General features: G+C 37.4%; 1 protein-coding gene across 2 annotated transcripts in view; it reads right to left on the bottom strand.

Annotated features, from left to right (window-relative positions):
• Nucleotides 1-26,890, bottom strand: part of prkar2b (protein kinase, cAMP-dependent, regulatory subunit type II beta) — a 42,876-nt gene that overhangs the window by 12,267 nt on the left and 3,719 nt on the right. The window contains exons 2-6 of one of the 2 annotated variants that reach the window (XM_012959995.2): nt 20,840-20,987; nt 14,106-14,141; nt 7,612-7,664; nt 6,256-6,339; nt 975-1,081 (exon numbers count right to left, since the gene is read on the bottom strand). In XM_012959995.2, coding sequence (XP_012815449.2) covers nt 975-1,081; nt 6,256-6,339; nt 7,612-7,664; nt 14,106-14,141; nt 20,840-20,894 — 335 coding nt within the window. In that variant the 5' untranslated portion in view covers nt 20,895-20,987. The remainder of the gene's footprint in view (nt 1-974; nt 1,082-6,255; nt 6,340-7,611; nt 7,665-14,105; nt 14,142-20,839; nt 20,988-26,890) is intronic. The other variant, XM_002933093.4, reaches the window with a different exon arrangement.

Below are 26,890 nucleotides of genomic sequence, written 5' to 3' on the forward strand. Positions count from 1 at the left end.
GCCACGAACTACATCCCCTTCAAGCACAGGAAATTTCCACTACTATGAATAGAGGTGAAAGGTTAGGGCAAATAAAAAGGGGAGTATGAGACCAGTTCATTAAGTCCATATGGGTTTAAGGTATTCAGTCTGTGTTATAATTAACATGTTAATTAGACACTGGTTTAGCTGTGTGAGTCACTTTGAAAAAGGCTACTGAGGTAGCCGAAACGTTAGTCTTCTCAATAAACACCAGATTAATTCTATAAGTCCTGTGAGTGCGGATCTCTTCGCTGCTGTATATATATATATATATATATATATATATATATAGAAAACCAAAACACAGCAGGCACTCACGTAACAAAAAATCTAATTGTGCCTGGGTGCAGTCCTTCAACAAGTTATGTAGCAAGAAAAGATAGAAGCCGCACTCACAATACTAAGTCCTGTGAGTGCGGCTTCTATCTTTTCTTGCTATATATATATATATATATATATATATATATATGGTAGTAAAACATTACAGGGATTTTGTGTATTGTGTGGTATTCTAGAGAAATACTAAGATATATTAATTGTGGGTCAGATATTTTCAATTTCACACATTTATTTTATTGGGACAGAGAAAGCTAAATGGTTTTCACTCATCTGGCAACTTAGTTTAATTTATGTATAATCAGATTTGTGACATACCTGTATATGTGACATCTGGCTTGTGTCTATGCTTTACCAAATGTAATACCTATTACAGAAATTAGTTCTGGAAACCAGCAATAGCAGATGCTATATTGAGTGGCAAAACTGGTACTGAATATGGTATAAACTCTACCAATAAGATACCAAACACAGTTCTTTTTTATATATATATGCACTGACACCTGTTAAAAGAGCTCAATATGATTCTAAACCCTGGCAAAACATAAGACTGAAAATGTATCAGAATAGTTGAGGTTTTCCTCTTTAAACATTTTTAAGTCAAAATCATTTTTTACCTGTCAATTACGTAAAAGTTGTCTCCATCGTCACCCTGATCAATTACGTGTTCTCCACATTTTACGAGTTTTTCAAACATTGCATCTAATACCTGAGACATCTGTTCCTGCAGAAGAGAACACATTATTAATTAAACAACTAAATGAAACACTGTTTTATATTAAAATGTATAATAGATATAGAGTTTCCACTGATTTCCAATTATATTTTTCTGGTTTCAGATGGTTTCCCTTGCTAAATCGTCCCAGTTTTATAAACATATCAATGTGCTTGAAACTTCAAAATGAAACCCAAATTACAGATATGTTATTGTGGCAAGATACTTTGCATGGACAATTTGGTGACTGAAAAATATAAAACACAAAGGTGTCTACCTGAAAGGACCTGAAAATTGAATTTAATGGTTATTACCAAATTATGCCATTGTGGGTAACAGCAAAGGCAAAATATTGCTAAACTATAACAGTCAGGTTGTTACTTTGTTGTTACTTTCCTAGTGCCTTGGATTCTTTCTTTGTAAAAGTTTGGCTGTTTTTATATTTTAAGTCTATTCTGTTATGGCACATACAGCTAAAAAGGTACATTTTAGTGAAAATAGCTTATTTAGATTTTACATATGGGCATGGGTGAATTTTTAATAAGGTTTGGGGTTGCTAAGCCTTCCCAAACCTCCCTAAACAACTTCCTTACTGACTGTTGCTGATAATTTAAACAGTGTGGAAAAACTCCTTTCAATTTCTGCAAGTTGGTAATCAGTTGCGCTTTGATTATCTAGTATGAATAAATCTAAAGCAACTGTACTTGTTAAGTAATCACTGAAGATGTTTCACTACTCATCCGAGCAGCTTCTTCAGTTCAACTGACTGGTATGGGAAGTCCTCAGCATATGTACTCTTCCACTAATCCAATCACAATGGCACTTTGTAACTCTCCAGAAAGGTGACATCTGAAACTCACATGTGTGAAGAGTTCTGAAACTGCCAGGGTACAGATGTTAGAACAGCATTGTATGTAGCAGACAGATGGTGTTGAAGTCCCCCGCCTCTGTTTAGGGATGGTTTCTCCACGTTGACATGAATGGCCTCTTTCAAACCAGCGGTCTTCTTTGTACAAAATTTGGATGTTGCTATTTTCAAAGGAGTGTCCCTTGTCTTTTAGGTGTAGAAATACAGCAAAACTCTTCACACATCCATTCATGCAACTCTAACAAGTAACACTTGAAGAGTGGCATGATACAAAGTAACTCCACAGCATTCACACCTCTGTGAGTTTCAGATGTCACCTTTCTGAAGAGTTACAAAGTGCAATTGTGATTGGATTAGTGGAAGAGTATATATGCTGAGGACTTCCCATACCAGTCAGTTGAACTGAAGAAGCTGCTCGGATGAGTAGTGAAACGTCTTCAATGATTACTTAACAAGTCCAGTTGCTTTAGATTTATTTATACTAGATATACCATGACCTGGATGAATAAAAATCTTCATAGTCATATTGCGCTTTGATTGGCTCTTTCTTCTTGTAGCTTCTCCATAGCTCTTAACATAGACAGTGAAGTAGGCAGAGCTGGGTAGATATCAAACAAAGGCAGCAGAAGAAAAGACTGATATGAAGTATTTGCAGAAAGTCACATGAAGTTTCCTCCCCCAGGCAACTTCAGAAAATGAAGCAAAACATATGCCTTTCCACCAGCAATTCACTTTATTGCCAGTAAAAAAAAAAAAGCCTTTTGGGGGAGATTAGTTTTCTGTGGTAGCCAAGATTAACTGCGGTCGACTAATCTCCCCCTGGGCCATGAGCCTAAATGGCGACTAACTAGCTGGAATTAAACTGTTTATTTATCACCTAGCATCAGTCATATCCCTATCAGACCTCAATTAACACTTTTTGTTTTTGCATTTGCACTTACTTTTTTATTGTTTTGTTCATTTTTAGTTTGTTCAGGTGGAACCCTCATGAGACTGCATGGTTGTGAAACAAACCTATGAGTGAGGGCATGCTGAAATGCCTAGTCTCAGTACCCACTGCATCTCACTGTATATACAGTGGCTTGCAAAAGTATTCGGCCCCCTTGAACTTTTCCACATTTTGTCACATTACAGCCACAAACATGAATCAATTTTATTGGAATTCCACGTGAAAGACCAATACAAAGTGGTGTACACGTGAGAAGTGGAACGAAAATCATACATGATTCCAAACATTTTTTACAAATAAATAACTGCAAAGTGGGGTGTGCGTAATTATTCAGCCCCCTGAGTCAATACTTTGTAGAACCACCTTTTGCTGCAATTACAGCTGCCAGTCTTTTAGGGTATGTCCCTACCAGCTTTGCACATCTACAGACTGAAATCCTTGCCCATTCTTCTTTGCAAAACAGCTCCAGCTCAGTCAGATTAGATCAGGGGTGGGCAAACTACGGCCCACGGGCCACATCCGGCCCACGGGCCACATCCGGCCCGTCAGCCCTTTTAATCCGGCCCGCCGTCTCCAGCCCCCTTAAAAGAATGACGGGCTCTGATTGGTTGCGCCCCGTGCGCACAGCGTCAGCACGCACGGGGCGCAACCATATAAAAGAATGCACTGGGGAGCCGGGGAACAGAAGGACGGGACGAAGGAAGCAGCGGGTCGCTGGGGAGGAGCTGAGAGGCCCCATAATTTTTGATGGTTTTGATTTTTTGAACGCTGTCCCGGCCCGGTCCGGCCCGTATGTTAATTAATGTGGCCCCTGAGCTAAAAAGTTTGCCCACCCCTGGATTAGATGGACAGCGTTTGTGAACAGCAGTTTTCAGATCTTGCCACAGATTCTCGATTGGATTTAGATCTGGACTTTGACTGGGCCATTCTAACACATGGATATGTTTTGTTTTAAACCATTCCATTGTTGCCCTGGCTTTATGTTTAGGGTCGTTGTCCTGCTGGAAGGTGAACCTCTGCCCCAGTCTCAAGTCTTTTGCAGACTCCAAGAGGTTCTCTTCCAAGATTGCCCTGTATTTGGCTCCATCCATCTTCCCATCAACTCTGACCAGTTTCCCTGTCCCCGCTGAAGAGAAGCACCCCCAGAGCATGATGCTGCCACCACCATATTTGACAGTGGGGATGGTGTGTTCAGAGTGACGTGCAGTGTTAGTTTTCCGCCACACATAGCGTGTTGCATTTTGGCCAAAAAGTTCCATTTTGGTCTCATCTGACCAGAGCACCTTCTTCCACATGTTTGCTGTGTCCCCCAAATGGCTTGTGGCAAACTGCAAACGGGACTTCTTATGGTTTTCTGTTAACAATGGCTTTCTTCTTGCCACTCTTCCATAAAGGCCAACTTTGTGCAGTGCAGGACTAATAGTTGTCCTATGGACAGATTCCCCCACCTGAGCTGTAGATCTCTGCAGCTCGTCCAGAGTCACCATGGGCCTCTTGGCTGCATTTCTGATCAGCGCTCTCCTTGTTCGGCCTGTGAGTTTAGGTGGATGGCCTTGTCTTGGTAGGTTTACAGTTGTGCCATACTCCTTCCATTTCTGAATGATCGCTTGAACAGTGCTCCGTGGGATTTTCAAGGCTTTGGAAATCTTTTTGTAGCCTAAGCCTGCTTTAAATTTCTCAATAACTTTATCCCTGACCTGTCTGGTGTGTTCTTTGGACTTCATGGTGTTGTTGTTCCCAATATTCTCTTAGACAACCTCTGAGGCCGTCACAGAGCAGCTGTATTTGTACTGACATTAGATTACACACAGGTGCACTCTATTTAGTCATTAGCACTCATCAGGCAATGTCTATGGGCAACTGACTGCACTCAGACCAAAGGGGGCTGAATAATTACGCACACCCCACTTTGCAGTTATTTATTTGTAAAAAAAGTTTGGAATCATGTATGATTTTTGTTCCACTTCTCACGTGTACACCACTACTTTGTATTGGACTTTCACGTGGAATTCCAATAAAATTGATTCATGTTTGTGGCTGTAATTTGACAAAATGTGGAAAAGTTCAAGGGGGCCGAATACTTTTACAAGCCACTGTATTGTGATTGGGGTGCCAGTACCGAATGTCTCTCAATGAAAATAATGTGATAGGGTGTTTCAACTGCATCTCACTGAATATATCTTATTGGGGTTGTTAATCAGTTTATACTTTTTAGCCCTCAGGGTTGAAATTATAGTAATTGGTACAGCATTTGCTATACGTTAAGAAACCATGAAAACCAACCAGCTTTAGTCTACAGTCAAAAAAAAAAGCTCCCACCATTTAAAATATGACACTCCACAAAAATATCCCCTCTTTATTAGAATTAACAGGTGTGAACTCAAATGGATCGAGAACCACAATAATGTGACCTTAATTGGAAGCACACAGAAGTGCATGTGTGAGTACCTTTTTATCCTAAACATCTAAGGGTGAAAAGGCACTCCAACCTGCACTGTTCCCATTGGAGCTGGCAGAAACTGCAAGAGGTAGTTGGGAGGGTTCATTCTTACAACACACTAAATAAAAGATAAAGAAACCCCAAAAAATCAACATAATTGCAGATGAGCACTAGTGAGCAGTTCATAAATCATGTGCAAGTGATGGCTAGCATTATCAGAGTAGGTATGAGCTCACTTTCAAATGTCAATGCATACATCGTTAATTAACTACATTAGTGTGCCGTTTGTTTAGCACATGTCTATTTTGGCTATTGATGCAATATACTCTGGAAACCCTGGAACTACCAGCATGTCCATGTCCAAGGTTCCATAGTGTCAATAAGTACATTTTGTCAATCAGAACTCAGTAGAGTAGACTGGGCAGGCACACTGGCCCTAAAAGCAACTATATGGAAGTTGGCAAACTTTGAGGAATGAAACACTGGGAAACACTCAGGGGTTAATCGACATCCCTTACAAATTGCAGCTGAGCTTTAATGGTTTCGAATTCCAGTGGTTGCAGTGCTTCAAAATAAGCATGGATAAAATGATCAGTAGCACTGATAATTTTATCCATAATCATAGGAATGTATTTTTTTTTAATTACACATCGCTGGTGTATTGGGAATTTGTTTATTAAAACACTGAGCTACAAGGATTTTTTTATTTCAGATGTTTCAGCACAGTGATGAATGATGGACCATGATGAACCATGGATTTTTCTAGAGTTAATAACTTATTGCACCAGCATTACCATAGCATTCTTACTAGCATCCATTTAGCTACCATTGATCCACATCTTTTAGAAGACTGCATATAAAGAAAAGGTGCAGGGCTACACACTTAACACCCCATAAAACACTGCAAGTCATCAAGTTTTGCTTACTTGATCTAAACTTTTAAACAGAAGAATATCTTTGCAAGCTTCTTGAAGTCGATTCCGCTGGTCATCTGTTTTTGGATATATTACCTACAAATCAAAAAAAATTACATTCAATTATGATTGTATTTCCAAACAAAAATCAATACGGAGTTAATTCTTATTTTTCACACTGAAATGTTTTTTAAATATAAAGTGAGGGATATTTAAGAGATATGCATTGCATTTTACTGATGACGCGTGCCATCACATCAGCCATTTCAGTACACATCTACCACCATATTTCACCGATTGCAACAGGTATTGTGTGTTAAAGGCATGCTTTGGCTTTCTTTATATGCAACTACACCTGTACTTATAGAAAAGGTGTAAAAGTGGACTTAATACAACACTCTTTCCATTGCCCAAGTATTTAAGTTTTGTACTTCTTACATTGGTTTCTTTGTCTTTAACTCTTTACCTTGGATAGAAGTTTTTCTAAGTTGCAGCCCTGCTATAATTTCCAGCTTTGTAAAGCTCATGATATACAGTTTCTATTAAAAGAGATTGCATTCTATGGTAATTTAAGAGGCTGTGATTTTGTTGGGTTTATCAACTATCCTGTTAAGTGTCCAACTCTCCCCATCAGTTAGCTCTTTGCTAACATTTTTCTTCTATGTTTGGCATTGTTGTTTTTAAGACAGTTTAGAACACATTTACCTCATGTTGCTTTGAAAACTTTACACATAAAGCACATAGTCAGACCTCTCTTACAGCTGGCCCATACTGTTAACGGGCAATATACCTACCAGGATAACTAACTTTGTAATTGTGATTTCATTACTTTAAACTTAACATCTGCTTCCATGTGATGTTTTTGTTATTTTGTTTATCCACTGCTTTAAACATATCTTATCATAATTCGAAAAAACTAAGTAAGCAGGCATCTCCTGGACTCCTCCTCCTATGTACCACAGGTGAAGTGCCTGTGTAGATGTATCTTACCCTTCATGTGCATGCCTAGATCTGGGCCTGTGCATGACACCACCTAGGTGAGTGTGAACAGATGACCTGTCAGCCTAGAAGCACAGCCACTGCGCAGACAATGCAAAAATTGCAAACACAAAAGAAACACAGGATTTCTTGTCCCTTCTTTGTAAACATGTTCTTCAATATCTGACTTCCTCTCTCAGAAAAATCCTTCATTCCAGGGGCCAGAGTCTGGGCAGTTCTCTCCTCTCTCCCTTCTCCTGCTCCCCCCTTCCATAAGAATTCATAAAAACCACTCCCCCCTTCCTTAGGAATGTGTAATCTGAGCTACCAGCAGTTACAGCTACAGCAACAAAAGTCCTCAGAATCCATTGCACTAACCAGATCATTTACCTTTGTTTCAGTGTCATCATCTTCTTCATCTGGGTTGTAGGCTTCTGCACACACTGCAATAGAAAATCACATTGATGTGAATTATCACATACAGTATTAACATTTGTCACAACATCCAGTAGAAAAAGCAGTTAAAGGAGAAGGAAAGGCTAAGTCACTTGGGGGTGCCAAAATGTTAGGCACCCCCAAGTGACTTTAATCGCGTACCTTTTACCCCGGGCTGGTGCCCCTGTTCATAGAAAACTGCACCAGCTCTACTGTGTGTGCGCAAGCGGGAATACGGAAGAGGAAGCGCTCGCTACAGGTTCCCCCGGGCTGGTGCAGTTTTCTCCTAACAGGGGCACCAGCCCGGGCTACAAGGTAAGCGCTTAAATTCACTTGGGGGCGCCTAAAATTTTGGCACCCCCAAGTGACTTAGCCTTTCCTTCTCCTTTAATGTTTGTTTTGATATGAAAGCACCCTGTCTGCAAAAGATTGACTACTAAGAAATACCAGACCACAGAGAAGTGTAAATTAGCTCAAGACATTTTCAGGGTGGTATCAAAAAGACCTTTTTGTAATTTTCTGAAAAAATCTTTTGTGTGTGAAACCGCTGCTTACACCTGACCAATAGAACACGCACATCTTTTAGAATTTGTTAGAATGTATTCTGCATTGTGTATAATATTTACTGAATCATCTTTTGGAAAAATCTTTGTCATTTTTTTATGATCATTGCACACCTCAAAATAAATGAATAGTTATTTGTTCTATTAAGTACTTTTATTGTTGCTATATTAAAGGGCACCTATCATCCTACAATTGTTTCCCCTACCAGAATGTGCAGGCTAATAGCCAGGAAGCTCCCAGTTAGGGTAGCCATGTTGTGGCACTTGCATAGGCATAATGAGCAAGCGGGTGCTTCTCTCATGGGCATGCCTGCTAAACAACATGGCTGTCCACACTGGGAGCTCCCTCCTGATGCAGCCTAGCGCCGGTGGGGACTGTTTGTTTTTTTTTTTTAAAAAGAATAATTTTGTCAGACAACTGAAGTGCAGGCTGTATTAGCCACAACTCTGATGGGGGAAGCAATTTTTGTGTGATAGGTGCCCTTTGCATGTGCAAATAGTAATATTTTGCATATGGGCTGAATCTGTATCTGTCAGATAAAGGAACATATTAGATTAAAAAAAAAAGTTAAGGGATACTTAGGGAATAGAGAACAAGATGACCTGGGAGATGATAGGCGATTATAAACAACTGCAACATTAGCTATTTTGGATTTTTTATTTAGAAACCTGAAGTCATCTTAATTCAGCTTTTGACCTTTTTTTGTTTCAGGAAAAGATTTTTGTAATTTTCTATTATTTTATGCCATATTGGGTATATTTCCCAATTGTTGGTGATGTTTTCTTTATTTCTTTTGCATTATTGCTTGAAGGACATGTAAAGCCTACATTTACCTACAATGTATATCAGTTGGATATGTCTCCCCCCACCCAAATGGCATCATTTGTACTGCAAATATCCCCTCTGTTTTCTAGCACCATCACATTTTCCTAAAGCAAATAGAGCTTTCACCCGGTGGCCATTTTTCCTCTGATACATAATCAGATACATTTGAATCTGCAAACAGCATACACACACACACAGACCCTTATTCAGCATACATTTCATCAAGAATACAGTCTCACACAGGCAGAACTGTCTTTGATAAAAGTTCTGCTTTGAGTTGAGCTAAGGAGAGGAGGTTAGGAGAAAAAAAACTGAAGCAGACAGCTAGAGCTGAGTTTCTATAGGAACCAGCAGTGCCATCTCTTCACTGGCTGCTAGACTGGGGAGCGTGTTTAGTAATCTGAGCTTAGAACAACTGAGCATGCCCACAAGCCAACAGCCAAAGCAAATTCCTGAGGGAGGGGGCCGAGTAGGTTACAGGAGGAGAAGGTAATCTAAGTGATAAAGGGGACACTGCAGCCTTATAATTAACCTCTGGACAACCAGTGTGGCAGGTACTGAAAGATTTCAAAGAGGCTGTTCACTGATTAAATTTGTGTGTGGGGTTTACATGTCCTTTAAATAAACTCTTGTTGTTGCTGATATTTTCTAAATAATAAAAAAAAAAAAAAAAAAAAAATATATATATATATATATATATAGGACAATAATTAATTAATAATGACATTTTTATTCTACAAAATTGTATTGCGGCATAAAAATGCCTATGAAAAAATGTGAATATTTTTAAGGGTATATCAGCCAGGCATATTTCTGAATTACCCCTGACTCTACCAAATACCATTGCATTAATTCACATTTCTCACAAACCATCATGACATTATGTTAATCTGAGCTTTGGCATGTGCATTGCCGCACTTAATAACATGATGTGCAATAACTACAATCTGATTTGCAGTAATATCTAAGTATTTTATGTTTATAATACACAGGAGCCATGAATATTATATTATGAAATGATATCCTTATAAACAGTGCTTGTTGATGTCACACTTAGTGAGTAATGTGACAAATAATATATTTTGTAGTTTAATTTAATAAATAATGTACCCAAATAATATATTTTGTAGTGTAATTTAATAAATAATGTACCCCCCAATATAAGGATATTGAAAGTAACCTTGGAGTTTCATGACCTGTATTTTTGTATGTTGCTTTTATATAGTCATGGAAATCCTTGGTAATAATATCCTTATATCTTAGAATAGGGGGTACATTATTCACTATATATCTGTAATGACTCATGTAATGACCAAAATGCAGGGACCTGAACAAAGAGGACTGAAGAAAGGTATCAAAATTATATAATAATATCCTATGATAACACCACATCACCCAGAAAGAAAATCTTGTGAAACATCAGAAACCATTCTAAAATAGGCAATGTATATATACACTATATGTGTCAGCAATCCAGGCATAATCATTTGTTTTAATAGAATATAATTAGTTCTGGCATATTAGCGCCTATATTTGAAAATGCACATTCTAGCTTTTTTGGCAGATATTAGCATGTAATATGTTTTTGTGTTTTACAAGCCTATTGCAGTGTTTTCTAGAGCAATGCTTTGCCATTCTTGCATTATGTTTGGGCTTTGTAATAACACTACCTAAAAATGCCATGTGTGACAAAGTTCTGCTTTTTTAAATAACTGACTTACAAAAAGCTAAATGTAGAGAGAGACTGTTGAGAGGGGAATAGAAAAGAGAAAACTGTACTGTATTTGAAATGAATTATATTTAGAAAGTGTTTTTTTATCTTCATGAGATGACGCGTATATGACATTTTTATAGTAGTTCTTCCTTCAAAGGCATAACAGAATTAAACACTAGGGTGAAAGCTAACAGAAGCAGTCTTGTCTTGTCTTGTCTAACAGCACCCAGTTAAGAGATGCACCTCTTTATTATTTTTCCTCAATAATTTTTTTGACATTCTGGTCTAAATGTGTGAAAGAGATCAGAACCAATCACAATAAAATACATGACTGTAAGGGAATACAAGACAACTCCATCATGGACAAAACCTAAAAAGTTACTTTCTCACAGCTACTTGTTTTAGGTATCTCCTGACCTAGCTAGCTAGTGAAACATAAGATGTGACTATAGTCTACTTCTTTAATCTTCAGAAGTCTATGCATAAATATTACAAAAAGCTACCTAACCCATTGGGACACAAGGAACCTGGACTTTTTATGTCTTTTTACAGATACCTAGCTCCTTTTCCTTGGGGATACGTAGTATCCTTCTGCTGTCTGGTCTTATAACTCAAGGAAAGAAAAAAAATTGATGTTGACCTGAAAAACAACTTGCTTCATCTTTAACCATTGCAGTCTCACTTTTTAATACTTTTTTTTAGTTTAAGTCTGATGTTTTATTATATATTCCCTAAAATAATCTGCAAATATTGCAAGGTAAAACTTTTTAGTACAGTCACTAAACTGCATATTTCTTATATATATACATATATATTTTCATTTTGAAAATGACCTGACCGTATCACTTTCTCTGAAAACAAAAATATTTTTCATTCACTTGAAGGAAACTGGGAAATAATATTATCCTCAAATAACAAATACCATAATTTATCTCTCAACCTATAAATAGCTTGATGAACAGCATTTTAAAATATATACTAAGACATGAAAATATATCTTATTATTTTAACCTGTTATTCAATTAGCAGTTCAGGGTGATTAATGGCATTTCATCTACAGGAGAATTCTCTTTTAAACATGTAACTGTGGTAGCATGATGGCATATTCACAGTATGCAGGAGCACTCTGTCTGATTAATAATAAATGATGTTCACTTCAATCAGCAGGCATCCAACAATTATTCTCTGCCTTAAGCTTTCTCAGGCAGTATGCAAACAAATGATCAGTCAAATAAACAATACATGTAGTGGTTTGGTAATTTAGGTTAAGCCAAAAAATATAGTGCTGTTAGTAGTGCAGCTTACCATAGCCCACTAAAAGGCAAGCTATAGAGACCTTTGTTTAGGCCAATGTAGAAGTAATCATGGTAATAATACAGATCATGGTAGGAACTAACAGTGTAACGTAAAGAACAAGTAAACCTTTTTTAAAAAAAAAAAAATTACTCTAAACAGCTTCCTAGATTGCCTACCTTTGTCCCTCTGTTCTTTCTGACCTGGTTGCTGAGTTACAAGCTACTCGAGTCCTCTCCTTCATTGTTCAGTGTAAAGCTCCGCCCCCACTTCCTGTTCAGGTCTCTCACTACACCGACAAGTCTAGTCGAAGTGGGGAGCCCTTCTGCGCATGCCTGGAGGCAGCAGGAGCCAGCCTGTGCATGAGCAGGCTTTTTTTTCCCAGGAGGGTGGGGGCTTCTGGTCCTTCTGAAGAACTGTCAAACATGGCACATGCGACTGTGAAACACCAGAGGGGAGCGATGGACACGGTGGATTAAGGTAGTCTTATATTAAAAATTAAGGTAGTGTAAAGTGTAGAGAATAGTAGTCTAAGGCTAAATATATGATTTGTTTTTTTAACATTTACATCTCCTTTAAGAGGAACTCCAGCTTCTGAACCAAAATTTGTTAAAGAGCCCCAAACATCACAGAAACCCTTCAAAAAGTATGAATAAATACAATTTTTATGTTAAAATACTAGCCAGGTGGCAACCCTACAAACAAGCCAAGGCAGGCAAACATGCTAGCTCACATCAGCCAATTAATGTACAGAGCTGCCTTTTGCTTCTATACTTCTTCATGTAAGGATGATAGCAGACGAGGCGTAGGGCGGATATTTTCAGCAAGTGTTAAAGCCCTTGCTGAAAATACTGCCCTACGCCTCCTACATGTGCCTGCACCCGAATGAATGAGATACGCTTGGATGCAGGCACATGTAGCCGAAATAAGGATAAAAACGTGAGAGAATGCAAAGTCTTACATTTTTATGCGTATTTCGGCTACATGTGCCTGCACCCAAGCGTATCTCATTCATTCGGGTGCAGGCACAGGTAGGAGGAGCAGGGCGGTATTTTCAGCAAGCGCTTTTCCACTTGCCAAAGATATCTGGCCTACGCCTCGTCTGCCATCAGCCTTACAGTTAGAGCTGCATTATTTCTGGTCATGTGATCTCTGGGGGAGCACACAGCCCATCACCAGCGCCGGATTTCTTATCCGGCACCCTTAGCCCCCCCCCCCCCCACACATGCGCATTGGCGAACAATATAGTAGGTATAGTTTTCATTTAACTTTAATTAAACACTTAGGGGGTAGCCTAACTACAGGCATTTCACAATATGTTGCTGATATTTTTGCCCATTCCTCCTGGCAGAATTGGTGTCAGTCAGATTTTCAGGTTTTTCAATTCCGTCCACAAATTTTATAATGATATTCAGGTCTAAGCTTTAATTTTGTTGTCTTTTTCCTACAACTTTGGAAGCATGCTTTGGATCACTGTTATGCTGGAAGACAATTTTGTGAACAAGTTTCCAGCTGATGTCTTGAGATGTTGCTTCAGAATTCGGTGATAAAACTACCCTTATCATGAAAACCTTTAAAGAAATAAGGCAAGCACTGAAAACAACTTTGTTAAAAAAAATGCTCAATTTAATATAGCACCTATTTATTAGGAATAAAAAGCCATAAAATATATGTTCCAAAAGAAAACAAAGTTAAAATTTTTTTAAATGGTTATGATCATTAGAATAAAAAGAGTGGTCTGTCATTTATGCTTCTGTCATTTATGCTTCTGTCAAAGGTCATACCAAATTAAAGGTTTGTGGGTTACTGGGCAAAGTGGGCCATGGGCAAAGGCTCCTTTTGTCCATTTATTAAAATAGCTCAGGATTTCTCCTATGAAATGACACAAAGCATGGTTCAAAACATTGTAAGTGATAATTAAAATCATCACTGCTCCAGGTTATAAACATTTTTGGCTAGATTTGTGATGCCGAACAGAACTTTTGAGAAGAATGTATACAAAATTATTAAAGTACAAAATATGTCAGAAAATAGATATAGAACAAGCTCTTACCTGATGCTCTTCTTGAAAATCTGTTTATCACTGGAGCTAAGAAAAAAAACAAAGTAGAAATTACATTTAGGGATTCTTTTTGTTGGCCTTCTCAAACTGCGGGTAGTGCATGCGTTAGTAGATATTTGCATAATGCTGTGTAAATAATTCATAAGGAGAAGGTTAACAAGTTGTTAACATGTAAAAAGTTTCTATAAATCTAATTTAATAATAAATTAAAAAATATATAAAGTGTTGAACATAAGAAGTACACTTGCAATTATACTTTTTCAAGTCTGTAAATATGATTGTACACATACTTGTAAAAATCATGTCATTTTTTGGGACATCTATGGTGGCCTCATGATCCCTACAAATATCTATTTACTACTAAAATAAGTTAAATAGTTGATTGAAAGGATGGAAAATTACATCTGCCACTGTGCCATGTCTCCCAGTGCATTGACAGAGTAAGTGGAGAAGAATGACCACTACATTTAGAGCCAAATATTTATATATATATATATATATATATATATATAGTAATTTTTCTATTAAGTAAAGTTAAGTAAGTAAATATAAGCAAAGTTATACAACTTAAAGGCTCACTAGAAAATGCCCCTAATGTGAAAAGTGAAGAGTAAAAAAACCGTTATAAAATCAGAGGGTATTTTCCACATATGAAGTGCAAGAAAAGGCTGGCACAGAAAGAGTTAAAGGCATCTCAGTACATGAATAACAGTGAGGTACAAGTATGGGACCTGTTATCCAGATGAGGGATCTTTCTGTAACATGGATCACCATACTTTAAGGGGCCCATTAATTAAAGCATGACTGACCACGAATGAGAAAAATTTGTATTTTTTCTAATTGTTAGAATGTTTCATATTGACTACGATAATATTGTTAAAATAGTACGACATTTTCATGGTTTTCGTTAAATTTCACGAAAAAGCCGTATTTTTCTCAAAGACTACGACCATTTCGGAATTCATTCAAGCTTTGATATCGTGACTTTCTTTTGGCCAGGTTGGAGCTGTAGAGTGCCATTGAGTCCTATGGGAGGCTTCCAAAATCATACGTTAAAGTTTCAAAGCCAAAAAGGTTTTTGCGCTGTTTACGATTGTTCGGACACGAAAATTTGGTGACTTGTGGATTGCGGATTGCAACCACAATATTTTCGTACGACCAAGAAAAGAATTTTCGCACAATTTTTGCACATCAGAAATTATCGTGGTTACTACAAATTTTTTCCCAAACGTGCTTTTAATTGGCGGAAATTTGTGCTTTATTGAATAAGTGTACTAAAAAAATCATGAGAACATTAAATCAACTCAATAGGAATGCTATACCTGAATCAGGATTTTATACCTGTACTTAATAAATGGTATCCCCTACATCAAAACAATCAAATCAAACTGTGCAAAACACAACACAACATTACTATATTATCCACCCTTTTTTGATGCCTTGCATATTTCTTCAAAAGGGAACCCTGCACTTATTGGTCATTATGCCAAAGGCATACTCAACATATTCCCATGCCCTATTCAAGTAATAATTAACAGTCTTTTATTACGGTTGAGTATCTGAGCAGCAACCAAATATGAATAAAAGGCTGTATAAGTCTTATATGTTGGCATATGAGAGCACCTGCGTGGTGTACTGAAAGGGGAGGCTTACCGTTGAAATTCATTTTATCAAAATGTGAATTCAAGATTGATAAATAAAAACTCACCCATGTTCTATTCATTCCTGTGTGATTTTTAAAAGCCTATTTATCAAATGGTGAGTTCTAACTTTCACCCATTGATAAATACACTTCTAAAAATCCCACAGGAATAAATAGAAAACGAGTTTTTATTAATTAAGCTGTATTTTGATATATCTGCTCCTAAGTATGTTATAGAATGGTTAATTCTAACCAACTTTTTTTTTATATAGTTTTGTATTATTTAACTTATGCTTCTGACTTTTTTCAGCTTCCAAATGGGGGTCACTGACCCCAGCTGCCAAAAAAACAAATTCTCTGTAAGGCTACAATTTTACTGTTATTGCAACTTTTCATTAGCCATTATTCTATTGAGACCCTCCCCTAATTATATTCCAGACTCCCATTCAAATTGCTAGAATATTTTTCACCCTAACAACCAGATAGCTGCTGAAATTCCAAACTGAAGAGCTGCTGAATAAAAAGCTAAATATATCAAAACCTACAAATAAAAGAAAATGAAAACAAAAGGCATATTGTCCTAGAATTTCATTCTCTATATTAAACTAAATTTAAAGATGAACAACGCCTTTAAAATCTCCAACATTGTACTAGGTGCCATGTGAATAAGACACCAAATTAAAAATTTGTCCATTGTCTATAGAGTTTATTTTAAGCAAATTAAATATTTTTTACTGTAATATTAAAACAGTAACTTGTACTTTATAGTTACTAAACATCCACTGAATTAGTGGCAATAATTTTCTCCAGAGCAAACAGTGTACAGGTATAGGACCTGTTATCCAGAATGCTCTGGACCAAGGGTATTCCGGACTTAATGTATTTTGGATCTCCATTACTGAAGTCTACTAAAAAGGATTGTTTTGCATCCATTAAGGATTAAATATATATTAGCTGGGATCAAATACAAGCTACTGTTTTATTATTATGTAGAAAAAGAAAATCGATTTCGACGTCTGAATTATTTGATTAAATGGATTCTATGGCAGACAGGCTTTTCATAATTCAGAGCTTTCTGGATAACTGGTTTCTGGATAATGGATTATCGATTGCTACCTTTGGTACTAATAGTAATTTTGGGCAAAATTTCAGAACCAGATATCCAGGCACTGTCAATGCACTGCCTTTACAGGAAAATAACAGAACGCTGTACAGGTGACATAGGCTAACTATCAATAACATTCTCTCTCTCTCTCTCTCTGAAAATGTCAACAGTAACGTAATCAAAAGTAAACCTAAGTTCAACTGTCTGTAAACAAGCAAGTAGTGGTGGGTGTGACAGCTTGCAGAATTCAATAAATAAGAGCCATGAGACTACACTCAGGATTCAACAGACAGACAACAGTCGTGCGACAAACAGTCGTGCAACAAATCTCCCTTGTCGCAGGCGACTAATCTCCCCGAAATGCCATCCCACTGGCGAGAATGTAAATCGCTGGCGGGATGTCATATTGGTGACATTAGTCGCCCACGACAAGGGAGATTTGTCGCGGACGACTTATCTTCCCGTGTGCCGCAGCCCTTAGAAAGGATTTATTCACTGAGTGACATTCAAGAACAGAGAGGGGCGCAGTCATGTACTAAAACTTAAGTGACAGGATAAATGTATTCTAAAAAGACTTGAAAGCCACTGGCTCTTTGTTTTTCCACAAATACTGATCATTGCAGGCCTTACAGAAAATATTTTATATCATTGTAAAACTACAAGGAGAACAATATCACTTGTCCCTTGGGTATTAAGAAACAGCTAACAAGGGACTAAGATCTATGGGGCTCACTGTATATCACTAAACATTCATTTAGAAATTGTCTTATGGATCAGATTCAGGTTGTCAGCAATGGAATCAAGGAGAAAGGGTGCTTTACAATTGATGCACAGTAATCAATTCAAGGCCTGTAATTTTATCTCTGGCCTTGAAAGTCGTATAAACTTGACATGGTATAAATTCAAATTAAACTCGATCATTGCTGTATTAATAAAATGTCACAATAATGCTTGAATTGTTCAAACAAATATTTTGAGTTTACATTTCAAAATTCCGAAATTTTCGAGTTGAAAGCATTATTAAAACCCAAAAAATGTGAGTTTAAATGGACATTCATTGCCATGAATCCTCTTTATTTTGCCAAACAGGAATTGCTCCAGCAGCCATTTTAGAAGCATTGGCACTCTTGGAAAACAATAATGTGTTTAAATTTCACTTTAAAGTGGGTGAAACTGAAAACAATGAGGGGATTAACTTGTCCTTGAAGGACAGGCTGTCACTGTCAACCTCCATAGGACTCAATGGTAGTCGACAGATCAAACCTGTAGAATTTTTATTTTACATAAAAAAGTTAGGTAAACATTAATAAGATAGCTGAGGTTTTTAGTCAAACCCTAGCACTCATAAACCCAATGGACCATACAAATCTGCCTTTTAAATCAGGTCTCAGAAACATCCCCTACAAGGGCACAGCAAGCACTTCTAGTATTCCTTTTTATTACAAGCAAGTGCTTTATAGCAATGGCCTTGAAATTAAACTCACCCTCAATTACCACACAGTGGAAAAAACACAGTAATTTCAAATGTCTCTATGTACAGACTAACATTTCTGAAAAGAGGCTGCCCTGATAAATTTACAAAAATATGGTCTCTGTGGCTCCAAGAGCACCTCCCAGAAGCCGTAGCAAGACGGGAACCCTCAGTACAAATTAAAATACAAGAAGATGGAATTGTTTATTAACAAGGCTTTATGGTTTCACTAGAAAGTAAGAGCCAGTACTTACTAACTATAATGTGTACAATCACTGTCCTACTTTGATACCTCAGGCCTAGTATTTATTTCAGATAATACAATAAATTAATGTTGTTAACGTTTATTTGACAGTTTGTAAATACATACATACTTATTTATAGTACCAAAATGTTCTGGCTCAAAATATTTAACACTGTGAACTGCATAGTTATCTCTAATGCTTCAAAAACTCTGTTCTCCATTTGTGCAAATGTCCTGAGATCCCTGAAGTGAATACATGATTATGTGTGTCAGGAGATACATGGGGTAAAAAAAGTTTTTACTTTTTCCACAAGTGATTGCCATAGTGTTGATATATATATATTTTTTTTTTTTTTTAAACAATGGGCTCTGTATTGGGGATCTTTATTGGGGATCCAGATCAGGGCTTCAGCTTTCTCCATTTGAACCCATACAAGTTAAAGTGACCTACTGATCAGTGTTGGTAATTGCACCAATTGTGTTACTACATAGTACAGGTATTTTCAGAGATTTGGAAGCTGATTTCCCCTTTCTTCTTTGGCTCTTTGCAGCACTAATAGACTCAACGTCGGATGTTTTCCATTCCAGACATATGCAAAAATTTTATATTTAAATTTCTTCAGGTCCTTACACCTGTCTGAGTGAACCCTCAAGAGGTAAATACAGTTTTAAAGTAATGTTAATTTAACAGCCTTCCTCCATTGCCCTTTACTTTTGGCACCATAATTGTACAGTTTTATGGATTTTCTTCTTTTATTCTATTGAATCAAATTGAAAGTATAGTGCTTTGACAAAGGCAAAGGTTGCAGTAGTTTTAGAATGGGATGGTACAACAATTTAACTACAATAGTTATTCCTTTAAGTAGGAGACCAACCAGGACTCCAGGGAACAGTAAGCACACTGTGATACCTATTTCAATTGGGCCATGTACAAATGTGGGATGATTAAATCTCACCTTCCTGCTGACTGGTTTATTTAGTGTAACTATCAACATATATATAATACACTTATACATTGTAAATGTTTTGCTTAACAAATATATTTGTATTGTTCTACATTTGGTAAAGATATACAGATATTATGACATTTGCAATGATATATAGTTACATTGGGTCGAAAAAATAGACCATCAAAGAGTCCATCAAGTTTAACCCTTCCAAGTAATCCCAGCACACACAAACCTATACTGACCTATCTATACACTCACATACACAAACCTATACTGACCTATACACTCACATACATAAACCATATATACCATCATAATAGTTTTGTATAATTTCATTGGAGTCTATAAATTTCATTTAAATGCTTACTCTGAGGCTGATTCCAATCATAAAAACAAAAATGTAGGTGGGCATAAATGGCTTATTCCAATATGCTTTTGTAAATATTAAAAGAAGAGAAAAGCACATATAAACCTCACTTATTGGGTATATTAGGCAAATAATTAGCATTATTATTATTACAGGTATGTGACCCATTATCCAGAATGTTCGGGACCTCGAGTTTTCCGGATAAGGGATCCATAATTTGGATCTCCATACCTTAAGTCTACTAAAAGATTATTTAAACATTAAATAGAAAAATATGATTGTTTTGCTCCTGATGAGGATTAATTGTATTCTAGTTAGGATCATATACAAGGTACAGTTTTATTATTACAGAGAAAATGAAAATCATTATCAAAAATTGAAATTTCTTGCTTATAATGGAGCCTATGGGAGATGGCCTTCCCGTAATTTGGAACTTTCTGGATAACAAGTTTCCGGGTAACAGAACCCATAACTGTACATTTATCTACAGTGTCAACATTTTCCATAGCACTGTACATAAGGGTACATCATTAAAATAAATTCGCACTTTGCCCCCAGCAACACAAAAAGCTCTAAAAAACATGATGCTTGCATCAAAATTATCCAAATGGTTAGCACTGAGAACTGCCACATTGCAGAAGAAGAGTTCCCCTATATTTAAAATGTAAAATTTCCACCATCCAGAGGTAGCCATGCATTAATAGCTGGAGGGCTGAGAGTTGCACATGTATAATTTACAGTTTTAGTGTAGTTACTAATTTGTTTTGTGCAAAAAAAACTATAAATCTGCAATTACATGACAAGCACTTTAAAAAACTTCAGCATCATTTTTATGCCCTAGTATTTTGCCAAACCATTGATTGACAGATGACAGTCACACAATCTCTTCTGTAAACAATTCAGTGGAAACAATGACAATTTGGTGAAAAACAAAATGTTTTCTTACCACCATTAAAGTGGGTGCCTTTTCTCACACAGTAAGATCCAAATTTAGCAGTCATCTTCAATATATGCAAACAGAAGAAAGCATTGATTCCCCCAGCATCATCACTAAACTCTTTTTCTCAATATCAGTGTCATGTTGTTCCTCTGCCCTACGAATGACATAATCAGTTCACACAGTGTGTTATACCACCAGGCAACTGCGATGTGGCCAATGTTAGGCTAGAAAGCCTCATTAATAACATACCTCACAGAATGACAATTCAGATGCAAATTGCAGCTTTAAAAAACAGTTAGCCGGGCTACGAAGGAAAAAATCTTCAATGTGTTAGCTCAATTCCTCCAGTACCAAATGTATTTTTAGGCATACTTCAGTAAATCAAACTATAGAATGACACAGCTTGTTATGCTTGAGCATGTGTTTCTAGACAAGATTTCAGCATATTGTCTACATAAAAGAATAATTTATGTATACAAAAAAAAACAATTTTTACTACGTATTATGCAGGATGAGGGTTTGATTGTTAAAAGATCATGTTGGCCTTACAGTTAAAAAATGTATGTGCTTGTTATTTGAAAACATTAAACAGACTACAATATGCCTCATTTTTGACTGATGGGCAAGAAAGCTAGCGCTTGTGTATGCTTTTATACACAAGCATATGTTATTATGTAAAGTAGCCACAGCAGGTGGGCACCAGATGAATTCTGGCTACTGCTCAAGTGAATTCTGTTAAAATTGTGGAATCTTTCCTGATTTAAGACAAAGAAATACGCTCATGTTACATGAAGTATTGCAGTGACTGACATGAGAAATGTTTACTGTTTTTCTGTAAGTTATTAAGCCATCATAAATCCAAGCCCTGTGTACAACAAAAATGGATAGCCAATAATACATACCAGTAACATACAGTGGTGTGAAAAACTATTTGCTCCCTTCCTGATTTCTTATTCTTTTGCAGGTTTGTCACACAAAATGTTTCTGATCATCAAACACATTTAACTATTAGTCAAAGATAACACAAGTAAACACAAAATGCAGTTTTTAAATGAGGGTTTTTATTATTTAGGGAGAAAAAAAATCCAAACCTACATGGCCCTGTGTGAAAAAGTAATTGCCCCCTGAACCTAATAACTGGTTGGGCCACCCTTAGCAGCAATAACTGCAATCAAGCGTTTGCGATAACTTGCAACGAGTCTTTTACAGCGCTCTGGAGGAATTTTGGCCCACTCATCTTTGCAGAATTGTTGTAATTCAGCTTTATTTGAGGGTTTTCTAGCATGAACTGCCTTTTTAAGGTCATGCCACAACATCTCAATAGGATTCAGGTCAGGACTTTGACTAGGCCACTCCAAAGTCTTCATTTTGTTTTTCTTCAGCCATTCAGAGGTGGATTTGCTGGTGTGTTTTGGGTCATTGTCCTGCTGAAGCACCCAAGATCGCTTCAGCTTGAGTTGACGAACAGATGGCCGGACATTCTCCTTCAGGATTTTTTGGTAGACAGTAGAATTCATGGTTCCATTTATCACAGCAAGCCTTCCAGGTCCTGAAGCAGCAAAACAACCCCAGACCATCACACTACCACCACCATATTTTACTGTTGGTATGATGTTCTTTTTCTGAAATGCTGTGTTACTTTTACGCCAGATGTAACAGGACACGCACCTTCCAAAAAGTTCAACTTTTGTCTCGTCGGTCCACATGGTATTTTCTCAAAAGTCTTGGCAATCATTGAGATGTTTTTTAGCAAAATTGAGACGAGCCATAATGTTCTTTTTGCTTAAAAGTGGTTTGCGCCTTGGAAATCTGCCATGCAGGCCGTTTTTGCCCAGTCTCTTTCTTATGGTGGAGTCGTGAACACTGACCTTAATTGAGGCAAGTGAGGCCTGCAGTTCTTTAGATGTTGTCCTGGGGTCTTTTGTGGCCTCTCGGATGAGTTGTCTCTGCGCTCTTGGGGTAATTTTGGTCGGCCGGCCACTCCTGGGAAGGTTCACCACTATTCCATGTTTTTGCCATTTGTGGATAATGGCTCTCACTGTGGTTCGCTGGAGTCCCAAAGCTTTAGGAATGGCTTTATAACCTTTACCAGACTGATAGATCTCAATTACTTTTGATCTCATTTGTTCCTGAATTTCTTTGGATCTTGGCAAGATGTCTAGCTTTTGGTCTACTTCTCTGTGTCAGGTAGCTCCTATTTAAGTGATTTCTTGATTGAAACAGGTGTGGCAGTAATCAGGCCTGGGGGTGACTACAGAAATTGATATTGAAAATTGAAATTGATAAACCACAGTTAAGTTATTTTTTAACAAGGGGGGCAATCACTTTTTCACACAGGGCCATGTAGATTTGGAGTTTTTTTTCTCCCTTAATAACGTAAACCTTCATTTAAAAACTGCATTTTGTGTTCAATTATGTTATCTTTGACTAATAGTTAACGGTTTTTGATGAGCAGAAACATTTAAGTGTGACAAACATGCAAAAGAATAAGAAATCAGGAAGGGGGCAAATAGTTTTTCACACCACTGTATCTTTTATTTAAAGTGCTACACACATTATGCAAAGAGACAAATCCTAGGGCACATGAAAATGTGAAAGCAGGCATTTTTGGGCCAATCTCCGCTCCGTGTACCTACAAGCAGACGGAAGCTGTGATAGTCAATCGAGTTATAAAAAAAGGCAGAAGGGAGAGGATCTGCAATATACATTCATTACAAATTTATAATGGTTTTTAAGTTATTTGTATATATAATCGCAATTAAAAGCAGTGTTGCCATTCTTTTTCTATTCTCTGCCCTGTTGGCTCTGACTTTTGAAACAATGTAACACAAGGCAGCAGATTCACAGACCTGTCTTGCTGGAGGAGACTGGCACTTGCAACATTGTTTAAAAAGTAACAACCAGGAATTCAGCAAATACTGTGTTTCACTGGAATCACATTTACAAATAACTTTTGAAACACTAAAAATTTTCAATACATTTTTATTGGAAAGCTGCTTAGAATTATATTTTATTAGGCAAAAAATTATTTTTTGGGTTGACATTTCTATAAAATGCTAAATGTTAGTTCTAAGCAACTTTTCATTTGGTCTTCATTTTTTAACTTTTGTAGTTTAATTATTTTCCTTTTTTTATGATTCTTTACAGCTTTTGAAGGGGGGGCTCACTGACCCCAGCAGCCAAAAAACCATCGCTCAGTGAGGCTTTTATTGTTGTTGTTAATTTTTATCACTTATCATGCTCTTCAGGCCTCTCCTATTAGATTCAGGTCTCTCCAGTTAGATTGGGAGGGAATTAAGGGAAGGTCAGAAGCAAACATACTGCAAGAAAATTTGAAATACTGAGTAGTATTTTACCAGGTGGAAACTGTATCTTCTATTCATCTTTCAGTCTTGATCAGATCACTTGAAAATTCAGGGAAACATCTAAGGCTAGCAGGATTGAAATCAGTGCAATTTATTTTATGCCATCTGTGCTGCCCTGCAACATGTATTTATTAGACATGTCCCTGAATTGTCAAGTGATCTGAAAGAACAAATTCTAATTCAGCACAAAGAGTTGTGGTGCACGGTGATTGTGGCCACAATCCACTGAGCAAATGCGATTCAGCAAAGCACAGCACCTCATCAGAAATTAAAAAGCCTTTATTATTATTCCATTGCTCAGAACAAACATACAGCAACTTCTCAAGCTATTCCCTGGCTCTTTTTCACCTAAATGTTCAAGTGATTTGGCTAATTTAAACCACTACCTGGTTGCATTGGTAATTTGGACCATAGCAACATGATAGCTGCTAAAAATCCAAATTGGAGAGTTGCTGACCAAAGAGCTAAATCATTTAAAAACCACAACTGAGTCCCTGAATCACGCTTACAGTTAATTTATAGGTGAACAACACCTTTAGAACAATAAAATTTTAAAAAAGTATGTTCAGCACAAGCCCTTTTCATTCAGCTCAAGTAGAAAAGGGGGCTATATTGTCAGGCCCGGATTTGTGGAGAGGCCACAAAGGCCCGGACCTAGGGCGGCAGAAACCTTGGGGCGGCATGCCGCCCCGCCACACCAAATTTTAAAAAGTTTTGTCCCCATACGGAGCAGTGGGGACTTCTCCCCACTGCTCCGTATGCATGATTTGGCCTACAGCGCATGCGCAAAACCCCGCCTCCCTCTACACGCATGCGCACTGGGGGGGGGGGGGCGTGCGACCTGGGGCGGCCTCGGTGCGGCCAATTGGGAAATCCGGCCCTGTATATTGTCACTTTAATAAGTTAGAATAATTTTACTGTAGAGCACTCTAATACTGGAAAAATAATACTAAACTATTACAGACAATAACATAAAAGGTATAAACTATATGGGACATTCACTGTTACCCCAGGGTCTTGCTACATTGTTTACTATGTGCTATATTAAAAATCTAGCACAAGGTACAAAGCACCACAGTGCCGGTTAAGGAACATGCACATTGGGACAGGTAGGGAGCAGGAGGAGAGAAACCTATGTGCCTTTCCCTGCCCACCTCTTACCTTATACAACACTGTAACAGAGGAGCTGAGGGTACAAAGTGTGAACAACAGGCTGGACTGCGTCTGTCTTTTAGCACCCCACCCTGAAAAAATAACCCTTTAGGTAAGGGATCTATTATACATAATGCTTAGGACTTGGGGTTTTCCATAAAAGTTTTTTCTGTAATTTAGATCAACATACCTTAAGTCTACTTATGTTTTTATTATTAGAGAAAAAGGAAATAATTATATGTATAATTCCTGTAATTTGGAGCTTAAAAGATATCGGGATTCCAAATAATGGGATCCCACGCCTGTAGGGGGGGCTTCAACTTTTACTTACCAAACACAGTGCTGGGGAATGTGTCATAAAAATGTAATGCGACTTCAACGCTTATGTAGCATTAAGGATATTCATGAACATAAACAAGTAACTTTTGCAGATTTGAATGGCCAGGTTTTTTTCCAAAGCAGAAATTTTGTACAATTGCATAAAGATATGATAGTCAACATTTATACAAAACATACGAACATTGGAATGCACTACCTCACATCTTACTAGTACAACTGCAGCCATCTTAAATTATACAATTTACACAGCAAACCCACCACCTATTCTCACTATGATCTAAGGGAGTATGTTAAAGAAACTACTCCCTCACAATTTATTTACCCCACCATTAGAGATGTATTGGACCAACTCTTTCTTTCACAAGAGCTTCGACAGGCTATTTATGTGACCCTGGCTGGAAAAAACAGTTGTTCTGCAGAACTATATAAAATACTTGGGGAATCACTCTCTCTGGTTATGCCAGAAGCCTTTACTCCGTCTCAGCTAATAATCCACCTTTCAAACCCTTTCTTCAGGTAACCATAACAATGATATTGAAACTGGTACAGAGCCCGTCCGCAGTGCTCGTTATAGTTATAGTGATACCGTATTATATGCTAAAATGTTGGCCAAATTCATAAGACCAAGTGGGATTTGTACCAGGCAGAGTAGCAAGGGACAACACTTTTACAATATTTTAGAATGCCCACACCATAAAACACCACTTTTGCTTCTATCCACTGATGCAGAGAAGGTGTTTGATGGGGTAAACTGAAGCTTTCTGGGTAGGGTTATTCGTAAGATAAAAGCTTTATATAGTGTCCATCAGGGTCCAAATCAACTGACCACTGTCTGACCCCTTTAAACTTTCCAATGGAAAACAACAAGAGTATCCTCTATCAGTAGGACAGGACAAAATCAGTAGTAGTTATACCTGTGACCACCCCCCAGAGTCAACATCTATTTAGATACCCGTGCCCGCCCCATCTCTGATGCCACAAAAGGGGCGAGGCAGGTGCACGTCGTGGCAGGAAGAGCTCTACTCAAAGCTGCCCGTGACCTGAATTGTGTGTCGGCCAGAACCTGCCAGGTAAATCCATGGGTTATCAGGCATTGCCTTATAACATTAAAGTAATTTTTAGAAATTCACATTTTTTCACAAAAAAAAGAAAAGACAATTACTATAGTGATAATAACTTATATATAGCTCCTTATGCAGCT

This window comes from Xenopus tropicalis, chromosome 3, assembly GCF_000004195.4.
Source record: "Xenopus tropicalis strain Nigerian chromosome 3, UCB_Xtro_10.0, whole genome shotgun sequence".
Classification (NCBI taxonomy): domain Eukaryota; kingdom Metazoa; phylum Chordata; class Amphibia; order Anura; family Pipidae; genus Xenopus; species Xenopus tropicalis.